At 44.3% G+C, this 25,147-nt stretch overlaps 1 protein-coding gene across 1 annotated transcript in view; it reads left to right on the top strand.

The window, feature by feature from the left end:
• The window catches only part of CABCOCO1 (ciliary associated calcium binding coiled-coil 1), a 419,036-nt gene extending 394,607 nt beyond the window's left edge, over positions 1-24,429 (top strand). Inside the window, exon 8 of the mRNA XM_069611204.1 lies at positions 24,090-24,429. Coding sequence (XP_069467305.1) covers positions 24,090-24,164 — 75 coding nt within the window. The 3' untranslated portion in view covers positions 24,165-24,429. The remainder of the gene's footprint in view (positions 1-24,089) is intronic.
• The last annotated feature ends 718 nt before the right edge of the window (positions 24,430-25,147 follow it).

Below are 25,147 nucleotides of genomic sequence, written 5' to 3'. Positions count from 1 at the left end.
GAAATTCTGATGGGAAATGAGAACGAAGAGGATGTTGAAGGAAATCAACTCACAGAGAGAAAGACGAAAAAGCAAGAGGGCAAAAAATATTATCAAGACAGCACAAACAAAGGTTGACCAGGTTTATAAGGAAACTGCTAATCAGATCACTATAGGGCCTGTATCCTCTAAACGCACCAGAGAATAAAGTGGCACATAGAGCAAAAACGAAGCTCTGCAATCTGGGAATCTTACGGAATGGCTACTAAGATCGACTGTGTCTAAAATGAAAACACTAATGCTTCCAGAGACGGCTGAGGAAGTCTCCTCGGAAAGCTCTATGGACTCTTCAAGAATTTCTCTTTATAGCAGTAGTGTATCTGTGGAGACCAAAGATAATGAACCCTTGAAAAGTCCTAGACTGTTTTCAGGGCTGCATAAGTCCAGCATGAATGGAGCTGGAAAGTTTACGAAGATCCCTATACCCCTACAAAATAAGAATGATGTGTCGAAGAAAACATTTACCATTAGAGGAACGGTGAAAGGGAAATAAAGACTGATAAATCGAAGCCAGCTAATGGAGATTTTGGGATATTTTTTGCCCTTACGGTTAATCAAGAGCAATGACCTTAAATTTGTTGAACAATGTCCTGGTTTGATTACCAAAGTCCATTGCTATTCTGCAGAGGTTGTGGATTTAATTTGCTCATATGCTGATGAGTTAAAGATGCAGGGATATTAGCTTGATGGTGAATGTGTGCCTGAATTGAATGAAAAGTGTAAAATATCTAATATGACCAAAGCTGATTTAAAGAAACTAGGAAATCGGACCCCGAAGGGAATCCTTAACGTTGGAGCTAATAACGATCCCACTGTAAAGTCTCATTGGAAATGGCTGTGCTCCTTCTTACTACCTATGCACAATAATAATAACTGAGATGATATAAAAATTATCGCATGGAATACTACAGGACATGGTCATCTATTTCAGAAAGAAGGCTTGATTGATTTGTTAAAATCTGCATCTATCGTGCTTCTGCAGGAAAACGTGGCTTATGTCTCCAGCCTTTTTCGATGGGTATACTACATAATGTCGAGCAGCAGAGAAAGGTCTTAAAGGGTGCCCCTATGGAGGTCTAATAACGTTAGTTGCTAATGACATCCCATCTAAAGAATGCCCCAATGATGTCCCCAATCCAAATGTGCTGGGGGTGGAAATCCTATCAGGAGTGAAACATAAAATATTACTGCTTAACATGCATGACTCTCCTGGAGATGAAAATACATTAGAGATCCAGCTTGGTGTGGTTCTGCTGTGAATGGGAATGTGGACATAATATTGGCAGGTGACCTTAATGCCCAGATTGGAAGTGACAGCGATAGTCCCTTACTTGATCATATGAATAAAGGGAAAAAGAACTTGAAGGATCGAAGATGACGTACCTTCTTAGATGAGATTGACCTAAAAATTATCAATGATTTGGGTTATGAGGACACATTGGCATATACATGGTCTAACGGTCTATACTCCTCTACATTGGACTATGTATTTGCCAATATAGACATCTACCCAGGGTTTCAATCTTTCCAAGGGAATTTCAATGAATTTAGTGACCATGCTATTGACTGTACTAATTTGAGTCCGACTGCTACCAAAAACCAGTGATGTTATAGGGTTGGGGCAGTTGATGTTAATACTCCAGGCAGTAGATTGGAATGGTCGGACACAAACCTAGATAATGTTTGGAAAATGGAGTAGAGGACTTAGAATGGAGTATAGATCTATGGGGTCAGCTGAGGAGATAGTGGGATGGATCTCCACCTGGATGATGGATTTATGCCAATTGGAAGAATGTCCGCTATGAAAACCTGGGCCCACAAGGAGTAAACCATATGACAAAATTGTTGCATTTGAGAAGAAAAATAAGGGACAGGTTACTAGAGCAATAGTGCATATGAACCTGAGCTTTGATGAATTACAGAGTAGAAAGGGTAAAATTAGAAATGGTTACCGTAATTGGAGAAAGCGATACTATGCCTCTGAAAGTAACATAATATGGCAAAGTATGGTAAGAATCTTACTGGATGGGGATTCTAAGAAAATGTGGGCAAAATACAGATCTGTGACTGGAGGTAACCAGGATAATCTTACCTGTAATATAGATGAAAAGACCTGGGTAACCTTTCTCCGTTACAAATTTGAATTGAATGATTTCCCCCTAGAAGTAAGATCTTTGGCAGCAGTAAATCTTAAGTTAGAAGACATAATGGATATCTTCAAAAGAATGAAATCTTCCAGGGCGCAAGGCTCTGATGGTATCTGTAACATAATCATTAAAGATAACCCTAAATTCTGGGCTGATATGTTTCTGACATTATTTCATAAAGTAATTTCTACTGGGGTAATACCTGAGTCTTGGAAGACATCCCATATCATACCAGTATTTAAGAAGGGATCTAGACTCCTCCCTGAAAATGATTGCTTACTTGCATTGACCGATGTTACCAGTAAGGTTTTTTCTACCATAATTCTTAAAGAAATGGACCTATGGATATCCAACAAAAATATATATAGTCCTTTTCAGACTGGGTTTCGAAAGGGGTGTTCGACAAATGTGAACATTCTAACTACTAGCCTGCTTATGGAGGAAGCAAACTCTTAGAAAGGCCCTCCACTATATATATTGTTAGTAGATTTCTCTTCAGCATTGGACACCATAGATAGAACAAGGCTGTGGAACAAATTGCAGAAATTGGGTATGCCAGATCATTTACTCTATGCGTGTCAAATGATCGACAAAAACAATACGGCTAGAGTGAGGCTGAACAATTATGCTGGCCTTAGCAAGCCTATACCTATCAGGAGGGAAGTGAGACAGGGATGCACACTTGTGCCTACTCTCTTCAATCTGTGTATATCTGACTTTGGTGCAATATTTGTTGAGAAATCTAATGCCTTCCCAAAAATTGGTGACAATAAGATTAGGTGGATCGGATATGCCGACCACCTTATCATTATGGATAATACCTATATGGGAATTGTAAAAAGTTCCCAGGAGGTATGCATGTATGCAAAAAATAATGGGTTAAGGATCAACCTTGCTAAGACTCCGTTTATGGCTGTGGGAAATAAGTGCTCATGGAGAAAGACAATTGAGTGTTTGCTAGTTTTGATTAGTCGCACAGAGCACAATAGATACTTGGGGTCTGATCTCTATTCGGGAGAAAATAAAAATATCATAGCATAAGAGAATAAGAAAATTAAGGCATTGTCCATCATGGCAGCAATTAGGACAATCTCAAAAAGTACACCAGGATACTCGCTATGTGGCATCTTGAGTATTTACAAACAAATACTTGCGACTGCTTTCCTATACGGATTGGAAACCTTAGGTGATGAGTGGTGTGAATGGGCTGATCAGTGGGAAGGTGTGATATGCACAAAGGTTTTGGGTTTAACTAATTATACACCTGTGGCAGCTATTCACCTTGAATTAGGCGTAATACCCCGAGCTACCAATATTGAGATTAACAGAGGAAATATTTACATCAGGATCAGTTATTCCAAAGATCATTCTTTAATGTCCATTATGAAAAGTGCTTTGGATGATGGGAAGTGTGACGCCCTACAGACATTTAAAAAACGATGTCTGCAATTTTTCGAAAAAAGTGGTTGGTGTCCTTATTGGGAATATTGTGAAGGTGCTCTACTTAAATCTTTTAGGAAGGCAGTCGAGAAATGGGACTGGGTCTCTAGCCATGAGAAGGTTGGGAGGATGAAATCCCTAAAGACCTTCGCAAGGCTATATTTTTGTTATAAGGAGCCCCAGAAGTACCTGAAGATACTTCCCTCACCAGTGACTCGTAGCATATTCCTAAATTTAAGACTGAATAGACTGAAGGTCTTGGAAATAACAGGTTCTTGGATGGGCCTACCTGAGGAAAAACGATTGTGCAGATCATCTAATGGCAAGGAATGCATTGAAACAGCTAGACCTGTCCTTACATCGTGTATAAAAATGAAAGACACTTATGTATGTTATCTCAAGAAATATGCTAATGATCTGGAAGACATTACTACTGAGTTATTTTGGATGAGAATCTTATCTGGATATAGCTAAGGTTTGATAATGGCAATTACTCTGGAAGGCTGTTGAAACGCATCTGCTTCGGCTGGAGGCCGATGTGAACTTAATTGTAAATCTCTAGGCTAAATTCGAGTTTACCATATGTCTCTGTCTTCAGGGTAGAAACCCATTGGATTAACAAGAAAGAGGTTTAAATGTATGACGTATGCAATGTGAGGATTGGTTGAAATATACGCTGAACGCAGTTGATTTGAGTAATTAGAGGCAGAAATGTAAAGGTAATTTCTTTTCTTCATTAATATGTACTGCGTTTTAGTAATTAGGTGTTTTATGCTTTTATTTTATAGGCATATTCGTTCTATATGTTCTATAGTTTTAATGCTATTTTATTTGGTTGTTCTTTTAAGATGTGTGTGAAAGTTAATGTTTGAACTATATACACAATAATAAAATAATAAATAAATGTATAATAAACGCCCAAACTATTGGCATTGCCAATGCTTGTTTAACCTTGTTATTGGTAGCATGTAGTTATTGAGATTGTCGTCATGCATTATTTTTTGCAAAAGTAGAGTGTAACTTTGTTTTCTGTATTTTATTGTCTTTTTATGAACACATTGCCATTTATTTGATCTTCTTTCTGTAATTATGAACTTGATTTATTTTAATCTTGTTCTGTTTTTTATTGTTTACTCTACTCTGGAAATGTACCTTCCGGTTTACATCGATGTTGGGATGAGTTTGGGTTTGTTTGTGCTTTGAAGTTAAGAACGTATGCACTAGTGCACTTAAGATTGTTTGAAATGCTGTGTTTTGCTGGCTGTTTATTTGTTGGGCATTTGTTTGCTCCATATTTATCAGTGTAGTTTGAATTATACTGGTTTGTGAATGGGCATTATTCCAATGGCGTATATTATTAATTGTAATGTCTTATATCCAGCTTTTATATTTCCTAGTAATGAATTGTTTTATTATTTTTGTGTTGGATTTTTTTATGAACTGCGTCTGAAATAAATAATTATGAACAATGTTAAAATGCACATTCAAGGCTCAATTACCCATGGCCGCAACCAATGTCCAATGGAACGGTGTTGTACCAAACAATCTGTTTACTGCATGGCCAAAAAGTAGGACTGTAACATTCTGAAATAAAATTCAGACATAGATGTTATATGAAGCTATGTGTAGGGGAGCATGTACTGCTTGATTATTGTTGCTTGCAGCAAGATGACTACTACGCAGACGACACACTGCTGGACAGCGATTATGATCTTGACTCCACCAATCTTAACAGCATCTATCTTGAGGTTAAGCAGTCAATGACTGTACACCAGATGTGTTTAAACAACTCCAAGACAGAGCTCCTACTCTTCGCCCCACTGCACGCCAGATCTAAATTTGTCCCTTGCTACGCAATTTCAATATCGCCAACTGGATCATTCGGATTCTATGCAAGGTTAAAACTCTGGGCACCTACTTGGATTCCTCCTTGAGCGCCGACACCCAGGTTAACAAACTAGTGAAAACCATGCAATACTGCCTGAAGCTGCTCAGACAAGTCAAACCCTTCATCTCAGAGAAGAATTGCAAAACCAAGGCCAGAGCATCGATACTCTCCCGACTCGATTACTGTAATGCGCTCTTAGGGGGGCACAACTAAAGGTAATACTTCAAAATTCAGAAAGTCTAGAACAACGCGATCCGCATTATTAAAAACGTGAGCCGTGGTGAACACATTTCTGAGAATAGAAACAAAATGTAATTGGCTCCTGGTAAACTCTAGAGTACGCTTCAAGATCCTCACCCTGGTACACAAGTGCGTCTATGGTAAAGCCCGCTCCTACCTGAAAGGGAAACAAATAAACTACCACCCACAGAGACTGCTTAAATCAAGAAACAGTCAGCTATTGGTGTGCCTCCAATCTAACCTTGTCCGAGCAAATTGAAAATCTTCTCCCTTCGTTGCAGCCACATTTTGGAATGCACTTCCTCATGCATTGCGAACAGAAGATGTGCTTCCTTTCCCCAAACAACCAAAAATGACCCTATTTTATAATCCCCTGTACTGCCCCACTCCTAGGTTGTCTTGTGCCTTTGTTGTCCATATGTGTTTTTGTTTGTGCCCTGATGCCTGTCGGGTTTTCAGCAAGTAATAAACAAATAAATAAATAAATAAAGATGAGAATATTGTGCTGTACTATGACCCACCACCATCTTACCAGTCATGTCTATTCAAAAAAGGGCAGCATTCAAATAAATATGCGAGCTGTAAATGTTGTAAGGACGATCCAATAGAATGAATGCCATATGCCCTTTTCTGGTTGAGGAACATTTTAGCATCAATCATAATTTATGAATTACCTCTGGAAAAACGGATGCAACTCCTCTCCCCAACTCTTGTCTGCCACCTTTATGCTTGTAAATGGATATGTTGAACCCTCTGGCTAAGTGTGCCTTCCGTTTGCAAAAGGTAGAATCACCACACACAGATACATGTGTAGGTTTCAGCATAACTGAACAAAAGTCTCATGAATAATATAATATTTGATGCTTTCAGCATCTATGCCCTTACAAACTCTCAATGAGCCTTTCATTCTTACTTCACCTTCTCTAGAGGCATTCTGACCCTGGCTCTCACCACAACCCACAGTGAGAGGAAGGGTAAGAAGGAGAGAAAGACTGACTGCAAAGGAGAGACAAAAATAACCATATGGAATGGGAAAGAAGAAAAGACTGATGAAGCAAGAGGGATGAGTGAGATGGAGGATGTGATAGTGACTGACTGAGAGACTGCACACAAGAGGCACTTTTATATGACGTAGGAGAAGGATTAGGGCAAATGAGAAGGAATAGGATGAAGAAGAAAGATGGAGGAGGACTAGGACCATGCAGAACTAGGATGATGGAGGACAAGGATGATGGTTGATTAGGAAGGAAGGGCTACAATGACCCGGAAGACCTTCCCGCTAGCACCATAGCCAACACCCTCATTGAATTAGGGTGCAAAGGTGCACGCTGCCAACACATTCGAAAGGCAGAACACTCGACTGGGTGGCCGACTACAACTGCTTATCGAATATCACAAATATCTCACCTCTAGCCTGGACTGACCACCACTTGATATCATTCTTGCTCTCCACCGATAGACCTCCACCCCCGCCTACCATCAAGGCCCCACCCACCCTTACTAGAAACAAGAAAAACATGACAGCAGAAAGACTTATCCCAAATCTACTCCCCACTCTTAACACACTGCCAGACAACCTGGACCCTGAGTCCCTGGTTGAAGAATATAACAAGATTATGGCTACCCCACTGGACCGCATCGCCCCCTTAAAACTCTGATCCAGTTAACCGAAAACTCACCTCAATAAATGGTATACACCTTTCCTTAAAAACCTAAGGCAGCAAAAGAGAAACTGCAAGGCCATCTGGAAAAAATCCCCCTCAGACTCAAACGAACTCAAGCTTTCCAAATTAGCTGCATTATACAAAAAAGAAATCTACCTGGCCAAACGAACATAATTTGACTCTCGCATATCCCAAGCTAAATCCAACATGAAAGAACTCTTGTCAATCCTCAAGGAAGTAGAAACCCCCATAGCACCCCTTGCCACCTGCTCTAAAGATAAAGGCTGGTGCTCAGAAATTCAAAATGCCCTAGCAAATAAGATTGTGACTCTTCAAAATAAAATCTCTGGTAAAAGAGCCTCCTTGAATGACTCCTGCAACTCAATAACTCCCAACAAGCTCATGCCTACTGATCTAGCCCGCTTCCAGTTTTCTAAAGTCAACATATTGGAAGTTGAAAAAATCATCTTATCTTTGAAACCGTCCAATCGCCAGGGAGATCTGTGCCATGCACAGATCATCAAAGATGCTGCCCGTGACCTCTCCCCTTTCATTACAAAATTGATCAATGCCTCCTTCACTACCGGATCCATCCCCACCAACCTAAAACAATCCTGAGTACTCCCATTACTGAAAAAACCCACTCTCGACCCAGCCATACCTACAAATTATCGACCCATAACGACCGTTCCCTTTTTACTAAAAATGTTGGACAAGGTTGCCTATGTACAAATACAGAAGTACTTGGAAGAACACAACCTCTTAGGATCTAGACAATCTGGGTTCCGCCCCCAACACGGGACCGAAACCGCGCTCATTGACTTGAAAACCCAGATCGACTCGCTCAGAGACAATGGCCAAGCCGCCTTACTCCTTTTCCTTGACTTATCTGCAGCTTTTGACTTGGTCGATCACTCTGTCCTATGCTCACACCTCAGCTCACTTCTCTACGGAGGCTATCACTTGAATTACATCCTTCCTTAACGGTAGGACCATGAGGGTCTTTTCTCCCACGGCTGCAGCAGACCCCATACCTATCACCTGCGGCGTTCCTTAGGGATCCTGTGTCTCCCCCACACTATACAACATATTTACCAAGCCCCTTTTCGATGATTTGGATCATCTTGGTATCACCTACACTAACTACGCAGATGATACTCAGATCCTCCTTCCGCTTTCTGGTGATTATGGAAAGGATTTGGCCTTGGTAAATAGGGTGTATATCATCATCCAGGCATGGATGGCCACTCATGGACTATGCCTGAATAATGATAAAACAGAACTCATCATCCTAGGTACGACAATCGGCATAAAGAAACTCGGCCCGGCCTTCAACTCCTTCGTGATTGACGAAAATAACATCAAAGTCGGACAGGTGGTCAAAACACTGGGATTCTATCTAGACGCCAATTTCTCTCTCAAAAAAACAAGTGAGCTCCCTTGCATCCTCCACGGCTTATACTTGCAAACTAATCCGCACAGCTAAACCATTCCTATCGGACTCTAGCTGCCTGACACTCGCCAGAGCTCTTATTCTGTCGCACCTCGACTATTGCAATGCCCTTTACCTAGGATCCACCAAGACTACTACCAGTAAACTGCAAACCCTTCAGAACCATGCCCTCAGAGCAGCTCTGGCCATCTCCAGAAGGGAACTGATCACAGAACTTAGCCAACAGAACAACTGGCTCTCCATTAGAGATAAAATTCTACTAAAAACGGCATCACTCACACAAGTCTCTCAACAATGCCGCCCCGACATACCTGATCAACAGATTCCACCGACACTCCTCACTAAGACCCACCAGAACTGCATACAAAAACTGTTTATCTGTCCCCCACTACAAACTGTCCACGATAGGAGGCAACAGATTCCCGGTAAGAGCTGCTATGTTGTGGAACTCCCTGCCTCCTAACCTTAGAGTAGACATGCCCTATCTGAACTTCCGCTCCCTGGTAGTCTCCTGGCTGAAATTGGAGACCCATTAAGACTATGAAGTGCACAGCGCTACCTGGACAAATTGTAACACGTGTGCCTCCTGCTTACCTGTACATACTGGCCTGTCGGCCTACTACTGATTTGTATGTAACACTGGTGTATTTCATTCTTGCATTATGTATATTCTTTGTACTGTAACCAAGCTTCGAAACTTCTTGTAAAGGCTGCGCCCTGATACCCCCGGGTACGCTCGCGCATTATAAATAATAAAAACAAACAAACAAACAAGTACTAGGACTGATGAAGGACTAGGACAAAGAAGGAGAATTGACAAGGGGAGGGACTAGGATAAGGCTATGAAGGAGAATTACTGTAATGAAGGACTGGTATGGTAGTGTTTATTTATAAAGCGTCTATACACAGGCAAGTGTTTCAAAGCTCTCAAGGAGGGTGAGAACATGGGGAAAAAACAGTTGCTCGGAGACCTTGAAATTCTGAGAAGATAACATTCTGCACAGGCAGAGTAAGTGCGTAAAATACATTTAACAGTTTGAGATACCGCCAATAGGCCTAACAGCGGTTCTGCAGTTTTACCAGTGCAATTAAGGGGGTGAAGACAAGGGAGAACAGATAGACTTCAGGTACGGTGCATACGGATCGTGCAAGTGCACAGATGGTCACAGGGAGGGGGAGGTCCAAGTGCACCCTGTCGGTGGAGACTGGGTTAAGTGCAGAGAGAGACACTCTCTTGGGTTATTTCTCAAGTGCAGAGAGTGTGGGTGGGGCCCTGAGGCAAGTGCGAAAGAGGACTGGCAGCGGAGCTGTGAGACTCTGAAGTACACCAGCCGGCCAGTCAGCAAGCTGTAAGGAAGAGGAGGCAGAGAGGAAAAAGAGCAGAAAATTAAGTTAACATGGGAGGGAGGAGGGAAAAGGAAGAGGAGAAGAGAAAGGTCTTGAGGAGTTTCTGGAACTCAAGATCATGCTCAAGGCGGAGGGTGGCAGGGAGGCTATTCCAGAGGGAGGCACCTGCTGAGGATACAGATCTCCCTCCAAATCCCTGCTTGGAGAACTGGCTCACTCGCAGAAGGTTGGAGATAGATGAGCGGAGGGCTTGTGAGGGACAGTACTTAGGTAGGCAGCGTTGCAGGTAGGTAGGTCCCAGGCCCCAGAAAGCCTTGTGAACAATGCAGAGGGTCTTGAACTTGATCCTTGCAGCCACAGTGAAGGGATTTCGGTGCTGGAGAGATGCAGTCTCTGGGCTTGAGGCCAAGGATAAGTCTTGTGTTTCTGTTCTGGATGAGTTGCAGAGGGTGCAAGGCAGAAGAAGGGAGTTTGAGGAAGAGGCTGTTACAGTAGTCCAGCCTGGAGAGAACCAGGGCTCTGGAGACAGTGAGCTGCTGTGGGAAAGTGAGAAAAGTTACAGTACCTCTGAGGAGGTGTAGCTGATAGACATTTTAGAGATGTCTGAAATGTGAGAGGAGAATGAGAGAGTGGAGTCAAAAATAACCCGAAGGTTTCTTGCCTCGCAGGTCGGGGTGGGTGCAGGGCCAAGGGAAGCCAGCCAGAGTGAAAGTGGGAAAGCAGGAGCAGGGGTCCCAATGCAAACGATCTCAGTATTACTGGCGTTGAGGCAGATTACATTTGCAGCACACTATGACTGAATAGCGGACATAGCGGAATAGCGCTTTGAATTGTTTGACAATTGAACTGTGTCTGTTTTGACAAACCTCCACAGAGGTTGGGTTTGTTGCACACACACCATTTTCAACTTTGTCCCGAGCATTGGTGGTAAATGGTGTTTTAAAGCATTTACGTTTATGTTCTGTTATGGTCCAACAAACCATTGATGATGTCTATTCTCTCTCTGTAAATTGTGTTGTTGTGTTTTTGACTCATGCAATTACAACATAAAAAGTCCTCTAGAGATCTTTCTCTATGATAACAATTTCGAAGAGTCATTTTTTCAAACCAATTGTGGGAGCCCTTCGTGTAGGAGTACCCTTGAACCTATTCATTGGTGTATTTTGTTTCTGATTTAACCCTCCTGGGTAGAATAGGTTCCATACCAGGAGCCCGAATTTTTTGATTCTGAATAGCGGACAGACATTCATATATGAGTGAGGAGGAGGACGAGGCGGCTCAGGGTAGACTGCAGGATAGTTGCGTGTCATCCACATAACACTGGAAGTTAGGGGTGAAAGTGGCAATCGCACGTGCCAAGGCAGCCATACAGACGTTGAAGAACCAGTGGGATAGGTTAGATCCCTGGGAAATGCCACAGGTTGATAGAGCTATAGTCGAGAGAAAGGCTCTGAGTTCCACCTGGGATGGGCGGTCAGAGAGAAAGGAGGTTAACCACGCCAGAGCCTGACCTGCGATTCCCAGGGTTTCACAGAGACGTGCGATCAGGATGTTGTGGTTAACCGTGTCAAAGGCAGAGGAGAGGTCAAGGAGAATGAGGACAGAGGGAGTGTTAGTTTTAAGATTTGAGAGCAGGTCTTCACAGGTGTTCAGAAGAGCAGTTTCAGTGCCTTTGGATGCTCTAAAGCCAGATTGATGGTCATGGAAGAAACCAATAGATTCAGTGTGGAGAGTCAGCTGAGAGATAGCCAACTTCTTCCTGGAGTTTGCCCAGGAAAGGAGTGATGGAGATAGGACAGTAGTTTGCTTGAATGGAGGGGGCGGCAGAGGGTTTTTTGAGCAGAGGGTGCACAAGGGAGTGCTTACGGGCACTTGGGTAAACTCCAGTGAAAATTAAATTTCCTATGATGGAGAAGGATAATGGCAAAGTGGAAAGACTTTGGCAGGAGATAATGCAAAGGAGGGCTATTATGGAGGGCTAGGACACCTGGTCAGATCTCCTTCCTTTGAGTGGGCGGACCTCTCCTCTTCCCTCCTGGTCTCGACCACCCAACTTCTCCTTCGTGGTGACTTTAACATCCACCTGGATGCTTCCTGTCCTTCCTCTGGACACTTTCGCAACCTCTGTGCCTCTCACCTTCTATTCTCCTCACTGGCCCGACTCACTCTGCAGGGCACACTCTGGATGTTCTGATCCCTTCAGAACTCCCCTTTCTATCCCTCTCACGATTCCTCTCTCCTGGAGTGTTCACTTTCCCCTTTCCTCCCAGCTCACCCTTTCTACCCCTCAGGCCAAGCCACCTCCAGTACTGCCACCCACCTTCTCGGTTATCCGACCCATGAAGTGTGTGTCAGTTGAGGCTTTCGCCACCACTTTCTCACTCCCCACTCCCCCTTTGGCTGACTCACACCCTGACACAGTCCTTTCAATGCCTCGTCACCCTCAAACGCGAGTGCAGGGTGACTGAGAGGAAATGGTGTGCTTCCGGTACATCGTCCGACAAACGACCCTGCCACCTACTCCAAAGGCAATACTGGCTCTCTGTCCACATGAAGAAGAGAGCTCACATCCAAGCCTGTGTCTCTGCGGCATCTAACAACTCGTCCCAACTCTTTATAATCTGCAAGGAACTGGCCAATCCTGCTGCAATCTCTACCTCTCCTATCCCCTCCCAGACACTCTGCACGGCTCTGGCTTCTCATTTAATCTCTGAAACTCAGGACATCCTGCCTCTCTCTCTTCCTCTCCCCCTCCTCCCTCTACTCCCTGCTCTTCCTCTAGCTATTCTTTGGCCACCTCTCCTCCCTCCTGTTCTCCCCAGATGAGGTTCCTAGACAGGTCTAATCTATCTAGTCAAAACAGGTGCACCCCTGTTCCTCCAAAACCATCAAGGTCAACATTGACACCCTGGCTCCTGCTCTGGCTGACTTCTGCAACCACTCCTTCACCACTGGAGTCTTCCCTTCCCCCCTGAAGCACTCTGTTGTGCACCCTCTTCTTAAAAAAACCCTGTGCCAACCCGTCCTGCCCAGCTATCTATCGCACAATCTCCATCACTCATTTCCTGGGCAAACTCCTGGTAAAGCTGGCCATCTCCCAGCTAAATCTTCACACTGAATCTGTTGGTTATCTCCATGACCATCAGTCTGGCTTCAGAGCTTTCAGAAGCATGGAAACTGCTCTCCTGAACATCCGTGAAGACCGGCTCTCCAACCTTGATTCCAATACCCCCTGTGTCCTCGTCTTACTTGATCTCTCTTCTGCCTTTGACACGGTCAATTGATCCAGCTCAAACGTCTCCATGATAACCTGGGTATCCCCGATCAGGTACTGGCTTGGCTGAATTCTTTCCTCTCTGATCGACTCTCCCAGGTTCAACTTAGGTCATTCCGCTATCTCTATCTCTACCTGTGGTGTTCCCCTAGGGGTCCAAACTCTCTCCCTGGCTATTCAACCAATACCTGGCACTTCTGGCCCACCGCATTGCCGCTCTCTGACCCAGCTCTCAGTGCTATGCGGATGACACTCCTTTTCAGGCTCTCTTCAGCCAACTCTTCTCCTTTTCTCACCTCCGACTGTCTGTCAGCTATCCAGGAGTGGTGTGCCTCCAATGATCTCTGCCTTAATGCCAGTCGGACTGAGATTCTCCTAATCGGCACACCCGGTCGCTCCTTTCCTGTCTCTATGGTCGGCCTCTCTTGGCCCTCTTCCTGCTCCCACCTGTGAGGCTAAAACCCTCGGTGTCATCTTCGACTCCATGCTCTCCTTCGCTCCTCACATCACTGACTTCTCTAAGTAGTCACACTACCAGCTGCACCTTCCTTTCCTCTCCTTCCCCCAGAAGCTCACTGTCTCCAGAGCTCTGGTTCTCTCTAGGTTGGACTACTGCAACAGCCTCTTTCTAAATCTGCCTGCCTCTACTCTCCGCCCTCTGCAACTCATCCAGAAAAGGACTGTGAGACTTGTCCTTGGCCTCAAGCCCAGGGATCGTATCTCTCCAGAGCTGAAATCTCTGCACTGGCTCCCAGTGTCTGCGAGGATTACATTTAAAACCATATGCATTGTCCACAAGGCCTTCTGGGGCCTCAATACTTTCTACTCCCTCTTCTTAAATATCTACTTTCTCAAGCTCTTTGCTCATCCGCCTCCAACACCCTCAGGGTCAGTCGCTTCTCCAAGCAACAAGTTGTTGGTAGATCTCTTTCTTCGGCTGGGGCCTCCCAGCCTCTCTGAAACTTGAGGACAACCATCTCTGGTTCCGGAAGCACCTCAAGACCTTCCTCTTTGCTTCTGCTTTCTCTCCTCCTCGCCTCTGCTGAACTCCGTGCTGAAATTGAAACGGCACTGGTCACCTGGCTACCCTCTGTTCTCTGACCCAGGTACCCTCCCTGCCAATTGCACACCTGCACTGCCCCCATGGAAACCCTTGCATTGTGGGGCTGTTTCTGTGTCCCTACAACCCCCTACCAGCACTTGACACCTGATGTCTGCACTTACCCTTGGACCTGCCACCAACTGGCCACACTTCTTATTTATTTACTGTTTATCCTCTGTACTGCACTTTCCCTCCCCCTTCCCCATCGCGCTTTTCCCCTTTCCCACCTTCCCTGCACTTGCGCGATCTCAATGTCACCTGGCCTAGTAAGATTGTTGTCTCCGTCTTCCCTCTGTTCCCCTCCCTTGCCTTGTCGTGCCTTGAAACACTTGTGTATAGGCACGCTATAAATGCCATATCATATAATATCATATCAAGGAATATGTCCAGTGAGAAGGGCTATAATGAATTACTGTGACTGAGCGCTATTACTTTCAGAGAACCTCTGTGATCGACTATGATGATACGGAATTATGACACAGGAGGGCTATGGTGAAGGAGGATGAAGGAGAAGGACTATGACAAAGGCCTATGAGTTAGAAGTACCAGGACAAAGGTGAAGGTCTATGATGAAGGACTATGACAAAGTAGGACTGGAATGAAGGTCTTCGATGAAGGAGATCTATGATAAAGAACTAGGAAGAAGGAGAAGGACCCTTCCTAGGGTGAAGGAGAAGAACTGTGAGCAGTGGCGGATCCACAGAGGGTCAGAGGCTGTCGGCCCCCCCTTGATCCACTCCCCACATCCAGGTTCACCACCCCCTTTGTAACGTTAGAGTAGTGCATGCATTGCACTGATTACTGGAGTCAAGCACGAACTGCAGGAGAGCATTGCTTGGCAACCTCTTTTCACATGTGTGCTTCCTGCGGAGGCAAACCCACGAAACTGGGAGCCCCAGAGGAGGAGATCACTGTTGCACCTGCAGATTAAAGATATTTTTATTGTGTTTGCGCGTGTGTCTGTCACTGTGTCTGTTTTTCTGTGTATTTGAGGAGTCTGGGGCGACAGAGGCTGCTGAATGCGAGTAAGAATGAATGAACTGGATTTTATTCTACAGATATGGTCATAAACTAACATAGTAATAATCACATATCATAGTATATTGTAGTTTTGGGCACCGAGTCCTGAGGTTACCTCCTCTAGCCAATGCCGCCGCCTTTGTCCCACGACTTGTGTGTGTGCTCACTGAGCAGCAGGATTCGGACCTAGATTCAGCTGCAGAGCTCCTCTTGGATCACATGCCGCCTGATGATGCCCTGGTCCACCAAAGATTAAAACAAAGTAAGGCTGACCATTCACCTGTACTGGTGCCCCCCAGCACCCTTTAGTTTCACCCATTGCAGCCCAGTCCCCCCAGGACACGCCGACATTATAATCCAAAACAAAAAGTCGGGCGCGATGCGGTGCCATAACGAGGCTGTGTTTCCTGCTGGTTGCTAAGCAACCGTTTGTTTCAATTTGTGCCGCATCCGCCGGCAGGCGGAAGAGCCGGCCCACCGAAGGCCATCTAAGGCGCTGTTTGCCCCTGTTCGCCACTGAACGGCGCGTGGCAATTTAACCACTTGGACTTAGCTTGGACCTCACTATATGACCTTGCATCCATTGTAAGTACCTACTTGCAGCTAGCACCACGATATTCTTGCGTTAATAGTCTCATGCATATGCATCTGTATGTCGTATCTAGTTTATATCTGACTATCCATCTGATGCTACATTAGCCTTCATCTGCCCATTACCTGAACACTGCATCTAGCCTATACTTGCCTAACAGTTGAGTGATGCTTTAGATCATGCCTAATTATTTATTTTACCATTATACAACTGCAACGCTACGCATATTACCTCTTACTACTGCACTCGCTCAGCACCATTGTATGCTCAATGTGCCAAATACTAGCCATAATCACACTAGCACTGCAATGTATTATGTAATGATTATCTCACTGCTAAATCGAATCTAGGTGACCCATATTTGCATCTGATTGAAGTGCTTTTTGCCTCTCACTGCTAATTCGAATCTAGGTGACCCCCATTTTATGCATTTGACTGTATTGCCTTTTGCCTCTCACTGCTAAATCAAATCTAGGTGACCCCCATTTTATGCATTTGACTGTATTGCCTTTTGCCTCTCACTGCTAAATCGAATGTAGGTGACCCCCATTTTATGCATTTGACTGTATTGCCTTTGCCTCTCACTGCCAAATCGAATCTAGGTGGACCCTTATTTATGCATTTCACTGTAGTGCTTTTTGCCTCTCACTGCTAATTCGAATCTAGGTGACCCCCATTTTATGCATTTGATTGAAGTGCCTTTGCCTCTCACCGCTAAATCGAATCTAGGTGACCCCTATTTATGCACTTGATTGTTGTGCCTTCCTGGCTATTTCCCTCTTACTCAGGTAACCAGGACTACTACCATCATGCACATCAGTGCACTCCTTCCACTATACTACACTCTAGCCCTACGACTTGCCCAAGTCACTCAGTTACCCACGGTAACAACCTCACCACCCCGGGTTAAACTTGATCAGCCTCTTCTCAGTCTTCCACCCCCACGACCTATGGTGTCTCCCAGAATGAGCCCGGCAGCTTCCGCTGTAGGCCAAATCAACCAATACCTTAATGACCCAGCACTATGGCTGGAACATTTCGCTAGGAAACCCACACCTAATCAACCTTGCCCCCTCTCTCTCAAAAATAAGAGACTAGGCACCAGATTCCACCTACATCACTCCCGTAACAACGCCACGAAGCAAACCTTACTCTCTCCACCTGGATCACCATCAATTACTACCTCATGCAAATCCACAACCACAGGGGTTAAACTGCCCATGTTTAGGGGGGCCCTTATTAATGCCAGATCCCTCACTACACATGCACTAGACATAGCTGACCTTATCACCACGTTTGACCTTGACTTCATAGCTATATCCGAAACATGGCTTCATGCCGCTTCTGGCCCCTTACTAGCGCTGGCCCTACCGCCCGACTACGGCATCACACGATGTGACTGTCCCACTGCCCACTCTAGAGGTGGGGGTGTGGCTTTCATCCATAAAAATGCGCTTGACCTAAGAGTGATACCTGATGCCAAACTTGCATCAGCTGAGTCGCTGTCAGTCAAATTAGCACTCACACCCAACCAAACGGCCACCTTGCACCTTATCTACAGGCCCCCGGGACCGGCACCGTCCTTTGCCAGTGAAATTTCCACCCTCCTCCTTGACAATACTAAAAATAATTCACAAACAATCATCCTAGGCGACTTTAACTTAGGTCTTGGTGACCTAAAGGATCCTGTGGCAACTGACCTGGAGAACGTACTAACTGACCTCGGCCTCACCTTGTACATTCAAGAACCTACCCATATCAAAGGTAGAACACTTGATTGGTTAGCTGGCTCCAACTGCAATATTAAGGTTCTCAGCAACACTCCCTGTTTATGGTCTGACCATCACATCATAACCTTTAACATTGAAGCAACCCCACGTACCCCGACTCCAATAGCCCCAGCACTCCTGACCAGAAGCAAAAAAGACATAACTAAGGAGAAACTCCTCCCACTGTTACTCCCGACCCTTAATGCAGCCACCAACACCTGCTCTGATCCTACTTCCTTACAACCAAACAATGCTAACGGCCATTGACTCTATAGCACCTATCAGACTTAGGAAGGCTAAATTACAAGCTCATCTTAACTCATGGTTCACCCCACAGTTAAGAATACTCCGCAAAGCGAAACGTTGTGCTGAAAATCGATGGAAAAGCCACCCTTCTGACGAGCACAAAGATGGTTTCCTTCTTGCCTCACTCTCTTATAAAGATGCTATCACTGCAAAAAAGGAATCTCTTAACAACCGCATTATGCAAGCTGACTCGAACACTAAGGAACTCTTCAAAATCCTAAAAGAGCTTGAAACTCCAGTCGCCCCCCCCCTGACACTTGCTTGAAAGATAGTAAATGGTGTGCCAACATCCAAGCAGCCTTACTAAATAAAATCTCCACACTACAAGCGAAAATTAAAGATAAGCAGGACAGCCTGAAGCGAGACAACCGCGCTCTTTCCCCTGCCAGGGCCCCCCCTCCAGACACTGCTAATACTACACCATTTACATTCTCACCGCTCACCGTTGCCGAGGTAGAAAACATAATTCTAAGAATTAAACCATCCAACTGCCAAGGTGACCCGTGCCCAGCCCCGATTATTAAGGACTCAGCGCATGAGCTGACCCCATTCATTACAGCCTTCATTAACTCTTCCTTCAAAACCGGTATTGTCCCGGATAACCTGAAGGACGCTTGGGTGATCCCATTGCTCAAAAAACCACCCCTCGACCCAAGCATACCCACTAATTTCCGACCTATCACCACAGTCCCATTTCTGCTTAAGATTTTAGACTGTGCTGCATACCTTCAGATACAAAACTATTTGGAATCTAATAACTTGCTAGGTCTACGACAATCCAGATTCCGCCCCAGACACGGGACGGAGAGTGCTGTAATAGACCTTAAAACCCAAATCGAGGTTTTAAAGGATCAGGGCAAACTAGCAATGCTATTACTTCTCGACCTTTCAGCCGCTTTCGATTTGGTCAACCACCAGATCCTTTGCAAGCACCTCCACTCCGCTGCCAACTTCTCATCCTCTGCTGCAGCCTGGATCAAATCCTTTTTGAGCAATAGATCCATGAGAGTTTTTGCCCCATCCGCAGCCGCCGACCCTTCCCCAATTCACTGTGGCGTACCTCAGGGATCTTGCGTGTCACCTACACTTTATAACATCTTCACAAAACCACTCTTTGATGTGCTTGGCTATCTGGGTGTCTCCTATACTAACTATGCGGACGACACCCAGATACTCATTCCCATCACTGGTGATTATCTAGCTGACACCAAGGCCCTTAATGACGTCTACTTGGTCATCCAAGCTTGGATGGCCCAACACCAGTTGTGCCTAAACGATGACAAGACGGAGCTTCTGATCTTGGGCACTGCACAACGCCTGAGCAGACTAGAACCGTCCTATCAGTCATTCACCATAGACGGTAATAACATTCGAGTCTCAAAAGACACTAAAACATTAGGTTTCTACCTTGACGCTACACTATCATTAACCTGACAAACGAATGCTGTCAGATCTGCGTCTGCATACACATGCAAACTTATTGCAGCCTGCAGACCATTCCTTACTACCTCCAACAGTGTCACATTAGCGAGAACCCTCATCATGGCTAAAATCGATTACTGTAGTGCTCTTTACCTAGGCACCAGCCAAGAGAACCTGAATAAACTCCAAACTACCCAGAACAATGCCATTCGTGCCACCCTAAAAATTCCCCGCAACCACCATATCACAGAAACTAGAACCAAGTTAAAGTGGCTACCTGTCAAGCAGAGAATTTCACTCAAAACACTCGCCCTTACGCACAAATGCCTGGCTAATAAGGCCCCTATCTACCTCGGCAGCCCAGTCCCACTGTCTAGCGATCCCTAGATTTAAACTGCAAAAAGCAGGGGGTTAAGCTTCCCTGTCCTAGCCTCCAAGCCATGGAACTCCCTCCCTGCTACCATCAGAGCTGATGACTCATTTAACACTTTCAAAGCCAATACTAGATCTTGTCTTTTTGACCAGCTTTAAGCCCTGCTCAGCGCCTCTGTTTTACACACTCTGACCTGCTGACCTCTGTTATTACCTAGCAGCACCGGCATCATTGTATTATATGTAGATAGATTCCTTTAGTCACCTACTGTCTTTGTGTAAATTATGTAATGTTATGTCTGTATATATGCATATCTGTAACCTGTATAAATTGCGCCCTGATGCCTCCGGGCCTGATGGTCTGCGCGTTACAAATAAATAAATACAAATACAAATCATCATTAACTTGTGAGGGTGTTGCCCAATGCTGCGCATTCCTGACTGCCCAACTACATCCCTTGGGCTCTCTGGCTTTGGCTGTGACTAGTGGTAGAGATTCTGGTTGTTAGTTCATGTAGAGAGTGGTTTTCTGCAGTCCCCATGGTTAATATGGGTCATCTGACATAGAGGAGCACAGATTCATGTATCTGCGGGGCGAGAAAACGAGATCTCTTATGGGTGAATTTGGTGATGGCTGTGGTGCTGTTGCTGATTCTGGGTTGCACCGCTTACTGTATCCTCCTCTGCGGGGCACTGCTTGCCAGAGCACCTATGAATGGGCAGCTGGAGGTTGCGGGCTGGCATTATTAGTGGCATTAAGAGCGAAGCCAAAGAAAGTCTTCTTGCGTTGGATACTGGGTTAATGAGCACAGCCAATACAACAGGGATATGTTTTCTTGAAGTAGTACGATTGATTGTTTATTTATCATGCGCTTATACACAAGTGTGTGTAAGTCATTATTGCTGGCATTATGAGCAAAGCCAAAGTCAGTGCGCTTACCTGAGAATACGGTCATGGTCAGCATGGGTATGTTTTCTTGATGTAGGATGGTGTTATTAGTGCCATCCAAGAGCAAAGCCAAATTGAGTTTTCATACGCGGGTATACTGGCACATATTGGCAACCAGCATGAAAATGACTTATTACGTTGGCAGAATCTTAGCACGCATTTTGTGCAAAGGCATCATCAAAATGTGCTGGAAAATGCTCATGCGTGCTGTTAGGTGACCTAGCATCTGTTGAATTTTTTCATGTGATAACCTTTAAAAAATAATTGTATAGCTGTTTACCCAATTTTTCACAAGACATGAGCTGTAAAATGCAACATTTTAACTGATTATTTAAAATCTAGTGTACAGGCCTGTGTACACGGACCAAAGTGCTGGTTTTCATTGACACAGTAGGACCACTATTTATCGTAAGCCAACAACTCCCTCTAGTGGGGCTATGCGATTTGGACCACTGCTCCCTCTAGCAGTGGCAACAGGCAAAGCTATTGCATCGGACAAACATACATCTGGCCTTTTATTATCTTATCAGATATTTCTGTGGGGGGGTATCCCTCAAAATCCCTCTTTGTTGGTTGATGCGCACTCGCCCGCTTTGTGTGAAATATTTACACCCCTCTAATGAAAGAAATTTACCAGCCACCACTGAATACCAGTGACCCCTCATAAGTCACTCGCCCCACAGCACCAAAAGCTGACTCCACCACTGAATGTAAGGAAGGACTAGGGTGAAGACGCAGTAGTTGACAAAGGACTATGTTAAAAGAGAAGGGCCAGGACAAAGGAGGACTAATATGAAGTACGCTATTGAAGGAAAAAGACTTTTGAAGGAGACTGAAAAGGTCAAAAGGGTATAATGTAGGGCTAGAACGAAAGACTTGAAGATAGAATAGTGAGGAAAAAATAATAGTCTGTGATGTGGCATATCCATGCCGTTATAATGCCATGTCAATCAAATATCTTTTTTCGCGATAACCTTTTTACCTCTCACTCTCTGTAGCAGTATTTTGGACGATTGGTGCTGAACCACTATGTTCCATAAACAAAAATCACCTTTTCTAACTGTATGGACCAGCATAGATTAACAGTGGTGCCATCCCTCCACTTAATCCTCGTTATGTATGCTGTTTTCTTTCTCCATTCCTTGTTTCGGCTTTCCCTCAACATCACTGCCTGTTTCCAATGGGCACTTTATCATTTGTGGAGGCACCCATAGATGGGACTGCTCCTATTGTACAGTTCCTCCGATAGAAGCAACATGCCCTCACTCTCTTTCTCTCTCCCTCAAATACATTTAAAAATAAAATGTTATTAGACATTGTACCTCAAAGCGCCATCCTCTGTTTCCCGTGACATACCACCAAGGATAGCTCAGGGGCAATGCATTTGTCTTTGAAGCAAGACCCTGCATATGATATGATATGGCATTTATAACGCGCCTATACACAAGTGTTTCAAGGCGCGGCGAGGCAAGGGAGGGGAACAAGGGGACAAAACAACGATCCTACTAGGCCAGGTGTCATTCAGATAGTGCAAGTGCATGGGAAGGGGGGAAAGGAAAGTGCAGTACATGGGAGTAGATGATAACAATAAATAAAATAAATAGTGGCCAGCAAGTGGCAAGTGCAAGAGTAAGTGCGGACATCAGCTATTGAGGTCTGGTGGGGGGGACATCTAGGCATACAGAAACAGTCTCCGAGTGCGGGGGTTGGCAGGTGGGCAGTGCAGGTGTGTGATGCTGGCAGTAGCAACACATGTTTGAATCCCGGTCTTGCACTTAGAAACCTGTCTTCGGAATTAAGCGTGTTATAAAAGAACAATTATGATTATAATTTGTATACGTTTTTATCCTCAGGAAGCCTTCACTTTATAAAATAACATGACTATCCATACTACCAAGCAAGAAAGCATAAAGTCTGTTACAGGATAATTTCAAATCCATCTTATTTTCATTAACTGTTTTCTCTCAGTAAATGAAAAACAATAACATTATCCTTTCAAACTCCATCGCTCTCTTTTTCTGGATATGCATCAACCCAATGCCTAATGCATACCATGTGCTTCTCTCACTTCAAATCCAGTCTAATCCCAAATCTACCAATGAGGTAGGATTCATAAAAGCGGCTTTGAATGGTTTTCTGTCAGTGAGGTTGAATTCATTAAATGGGTACTCTGTCAATGGGGTTCAATTCATTAAACTGGTTTCGAAGTATTCTCTATCAATGAGGTTGAATTAATTAAACTGTCATTGAATTATTCGCTATCAGTGGGGTTGAATTCATTATTATATTATTATAATTGGTTATGTATAATGCGCTTATTACCGAAGAGGTTTCTAAGCGTTGACCCGGGATTCAAACCCGTGTTGCTCGTCGTCTTCCTGTTAAGGCCGGCGTGTTGCCACTGAACTATACTACCCGGAATAAAGTGGCTTCGAATTATGCTCTATTCGTGGAACAGCAGTTTTACTGAAAATGGGAGATTAGTGTTTTAAATAAAAAACACAGACTTCACGGCTACTAATGCCAACGTTACATGCATTTCTGCGATTATTTGTGACAGTCTTTTCATTGTGATACATCCTGAACTACTGATCCGCAGGCCATGTCTTTGAAAGGAAATTGTGCACAGGAATCCAAATGGTTACAGTGTGACGTGTATCCACAGCAGTTTGTGTTGATGTTCAGTGCTTTACACACTGCAATGGGAATATTATCCTTTGAAGCAAACGGAAAACGCATTTATTAAACTATATCAAGCTTGTGTTTCTGATTAGCAATTTTTGATTACCGTATGTTTGACAACATAGATAAGTAAGTTTATCTGCAGCCACAAAGCTGCTTGAAAAAAACGGACTGTCCCCAGTCTGCTTCCTGCCCCTTGCAGGCCCGCCATGCGGTAGACTGACAGGCGAGACAGGCTGGAGCTGTAGAATGTCTGCACACCAGGAAGTTGGGGGATGGATAATGTCTGCCGTGTTGCCCTTCATCTATGTCAATACCAGAACGACAATGTGCAGAAGGAGATATTCTCATCGTAACCACTCTCCTTTGAATTGCCCCCACAGACCGAGATAAACGAGAAGCTGCGCTTGCAGGAAGAGATGTACACTGAGAGAATAGAAAAACTGAAAAGTACCTGATGGCTCGCCAACAGAAGTGAACTGTAAAAGCACTGTGCAAAAACATTTACTTAAAGCAACATTGGGAACACGTTATCTTCTCTGGAAAAAAGAAAATATCTGCCGTGTTCTTTAAATGTGAAATTGCAAAAATATTTATTGTCACTTTTTTTTCTTAAACTCTACTCTCTTTTGGGTATACTCTTAATGCTGTTCTGTTTTTGACTTTGAACATACACGTGTTAAATGGTAGTGTCTTATTAAATGTGTATTTGTTTAAAAGTAATTGATGTGTTTGCCTTTAGTATATATAATAAAAATGCACACACTAACCTCCTAAATTGTTGCGGGTAAAATGAGGAAATTCTACCAAATTATGGTCACTAGAAGACATTTCTGGAAACAAATTCTGCCATTCCAGCAGCCGTGAATTATTTGACAGGGCATCCTTCTGTTCCTCCCAGGAAGAAACTGAAGCTCTTTTGACTTAATTTAAAAAGAGGTGAACAGTAGGAATGCTGTAGTGGTGCAAATATGTCTTCAAACTTTGACCTGCAGACCACACTAAAGGGCTCAGCGCTAGGGAATGCTGACCTGCTCATCACACCAGACACTGAATGGAACATTTGGGATATATAATTGATTATAATAAGCACAGGACGACATCTCTTGTTGTGGGGTAGTTGGCAGGCTAGCGGGAAGGACAAAAGGAGACTCATCAACCACCAATGCGGCACACACGAAGCAACGTTCTTTGGCATACATTGGGCAGTGAAGGTGAACACCAATAGGAAGCCAGAGACCAGGAAGCTCTAGACAAAAAGCCACAAATAAAGATGTCTATAGTCTGTGTGATTACAACACAGATGAAAAAGCTCATAACGCAGGGGGCCATCAAATTAATTTGAAAAGAAACCAAACCATTTAAAAAGACTAATATTTTTTCCTGGATCCTCAATGGGTCATACGAAATTCAGAGAAAAAGGCAGAAGCATTCTAACTAA

Source organism: Ambystoma mexicanum, chromosome 8 (assembly GCF_040938575.1).
Source record: "Ambystoma mexicanum isolate Mex_15411 chromosome 8, UKY_AmexF1_1, whole genome shotgun sequence".
NCBI lineage: Eukaryota > Metazoa > Chordata > Amphibia > Caudata > Ambystomatidae > Ambystoma > Ambystoma mexicanum.
This window is presented reverse-complemented; position numbering and strand designations above follow the sequence as displayed.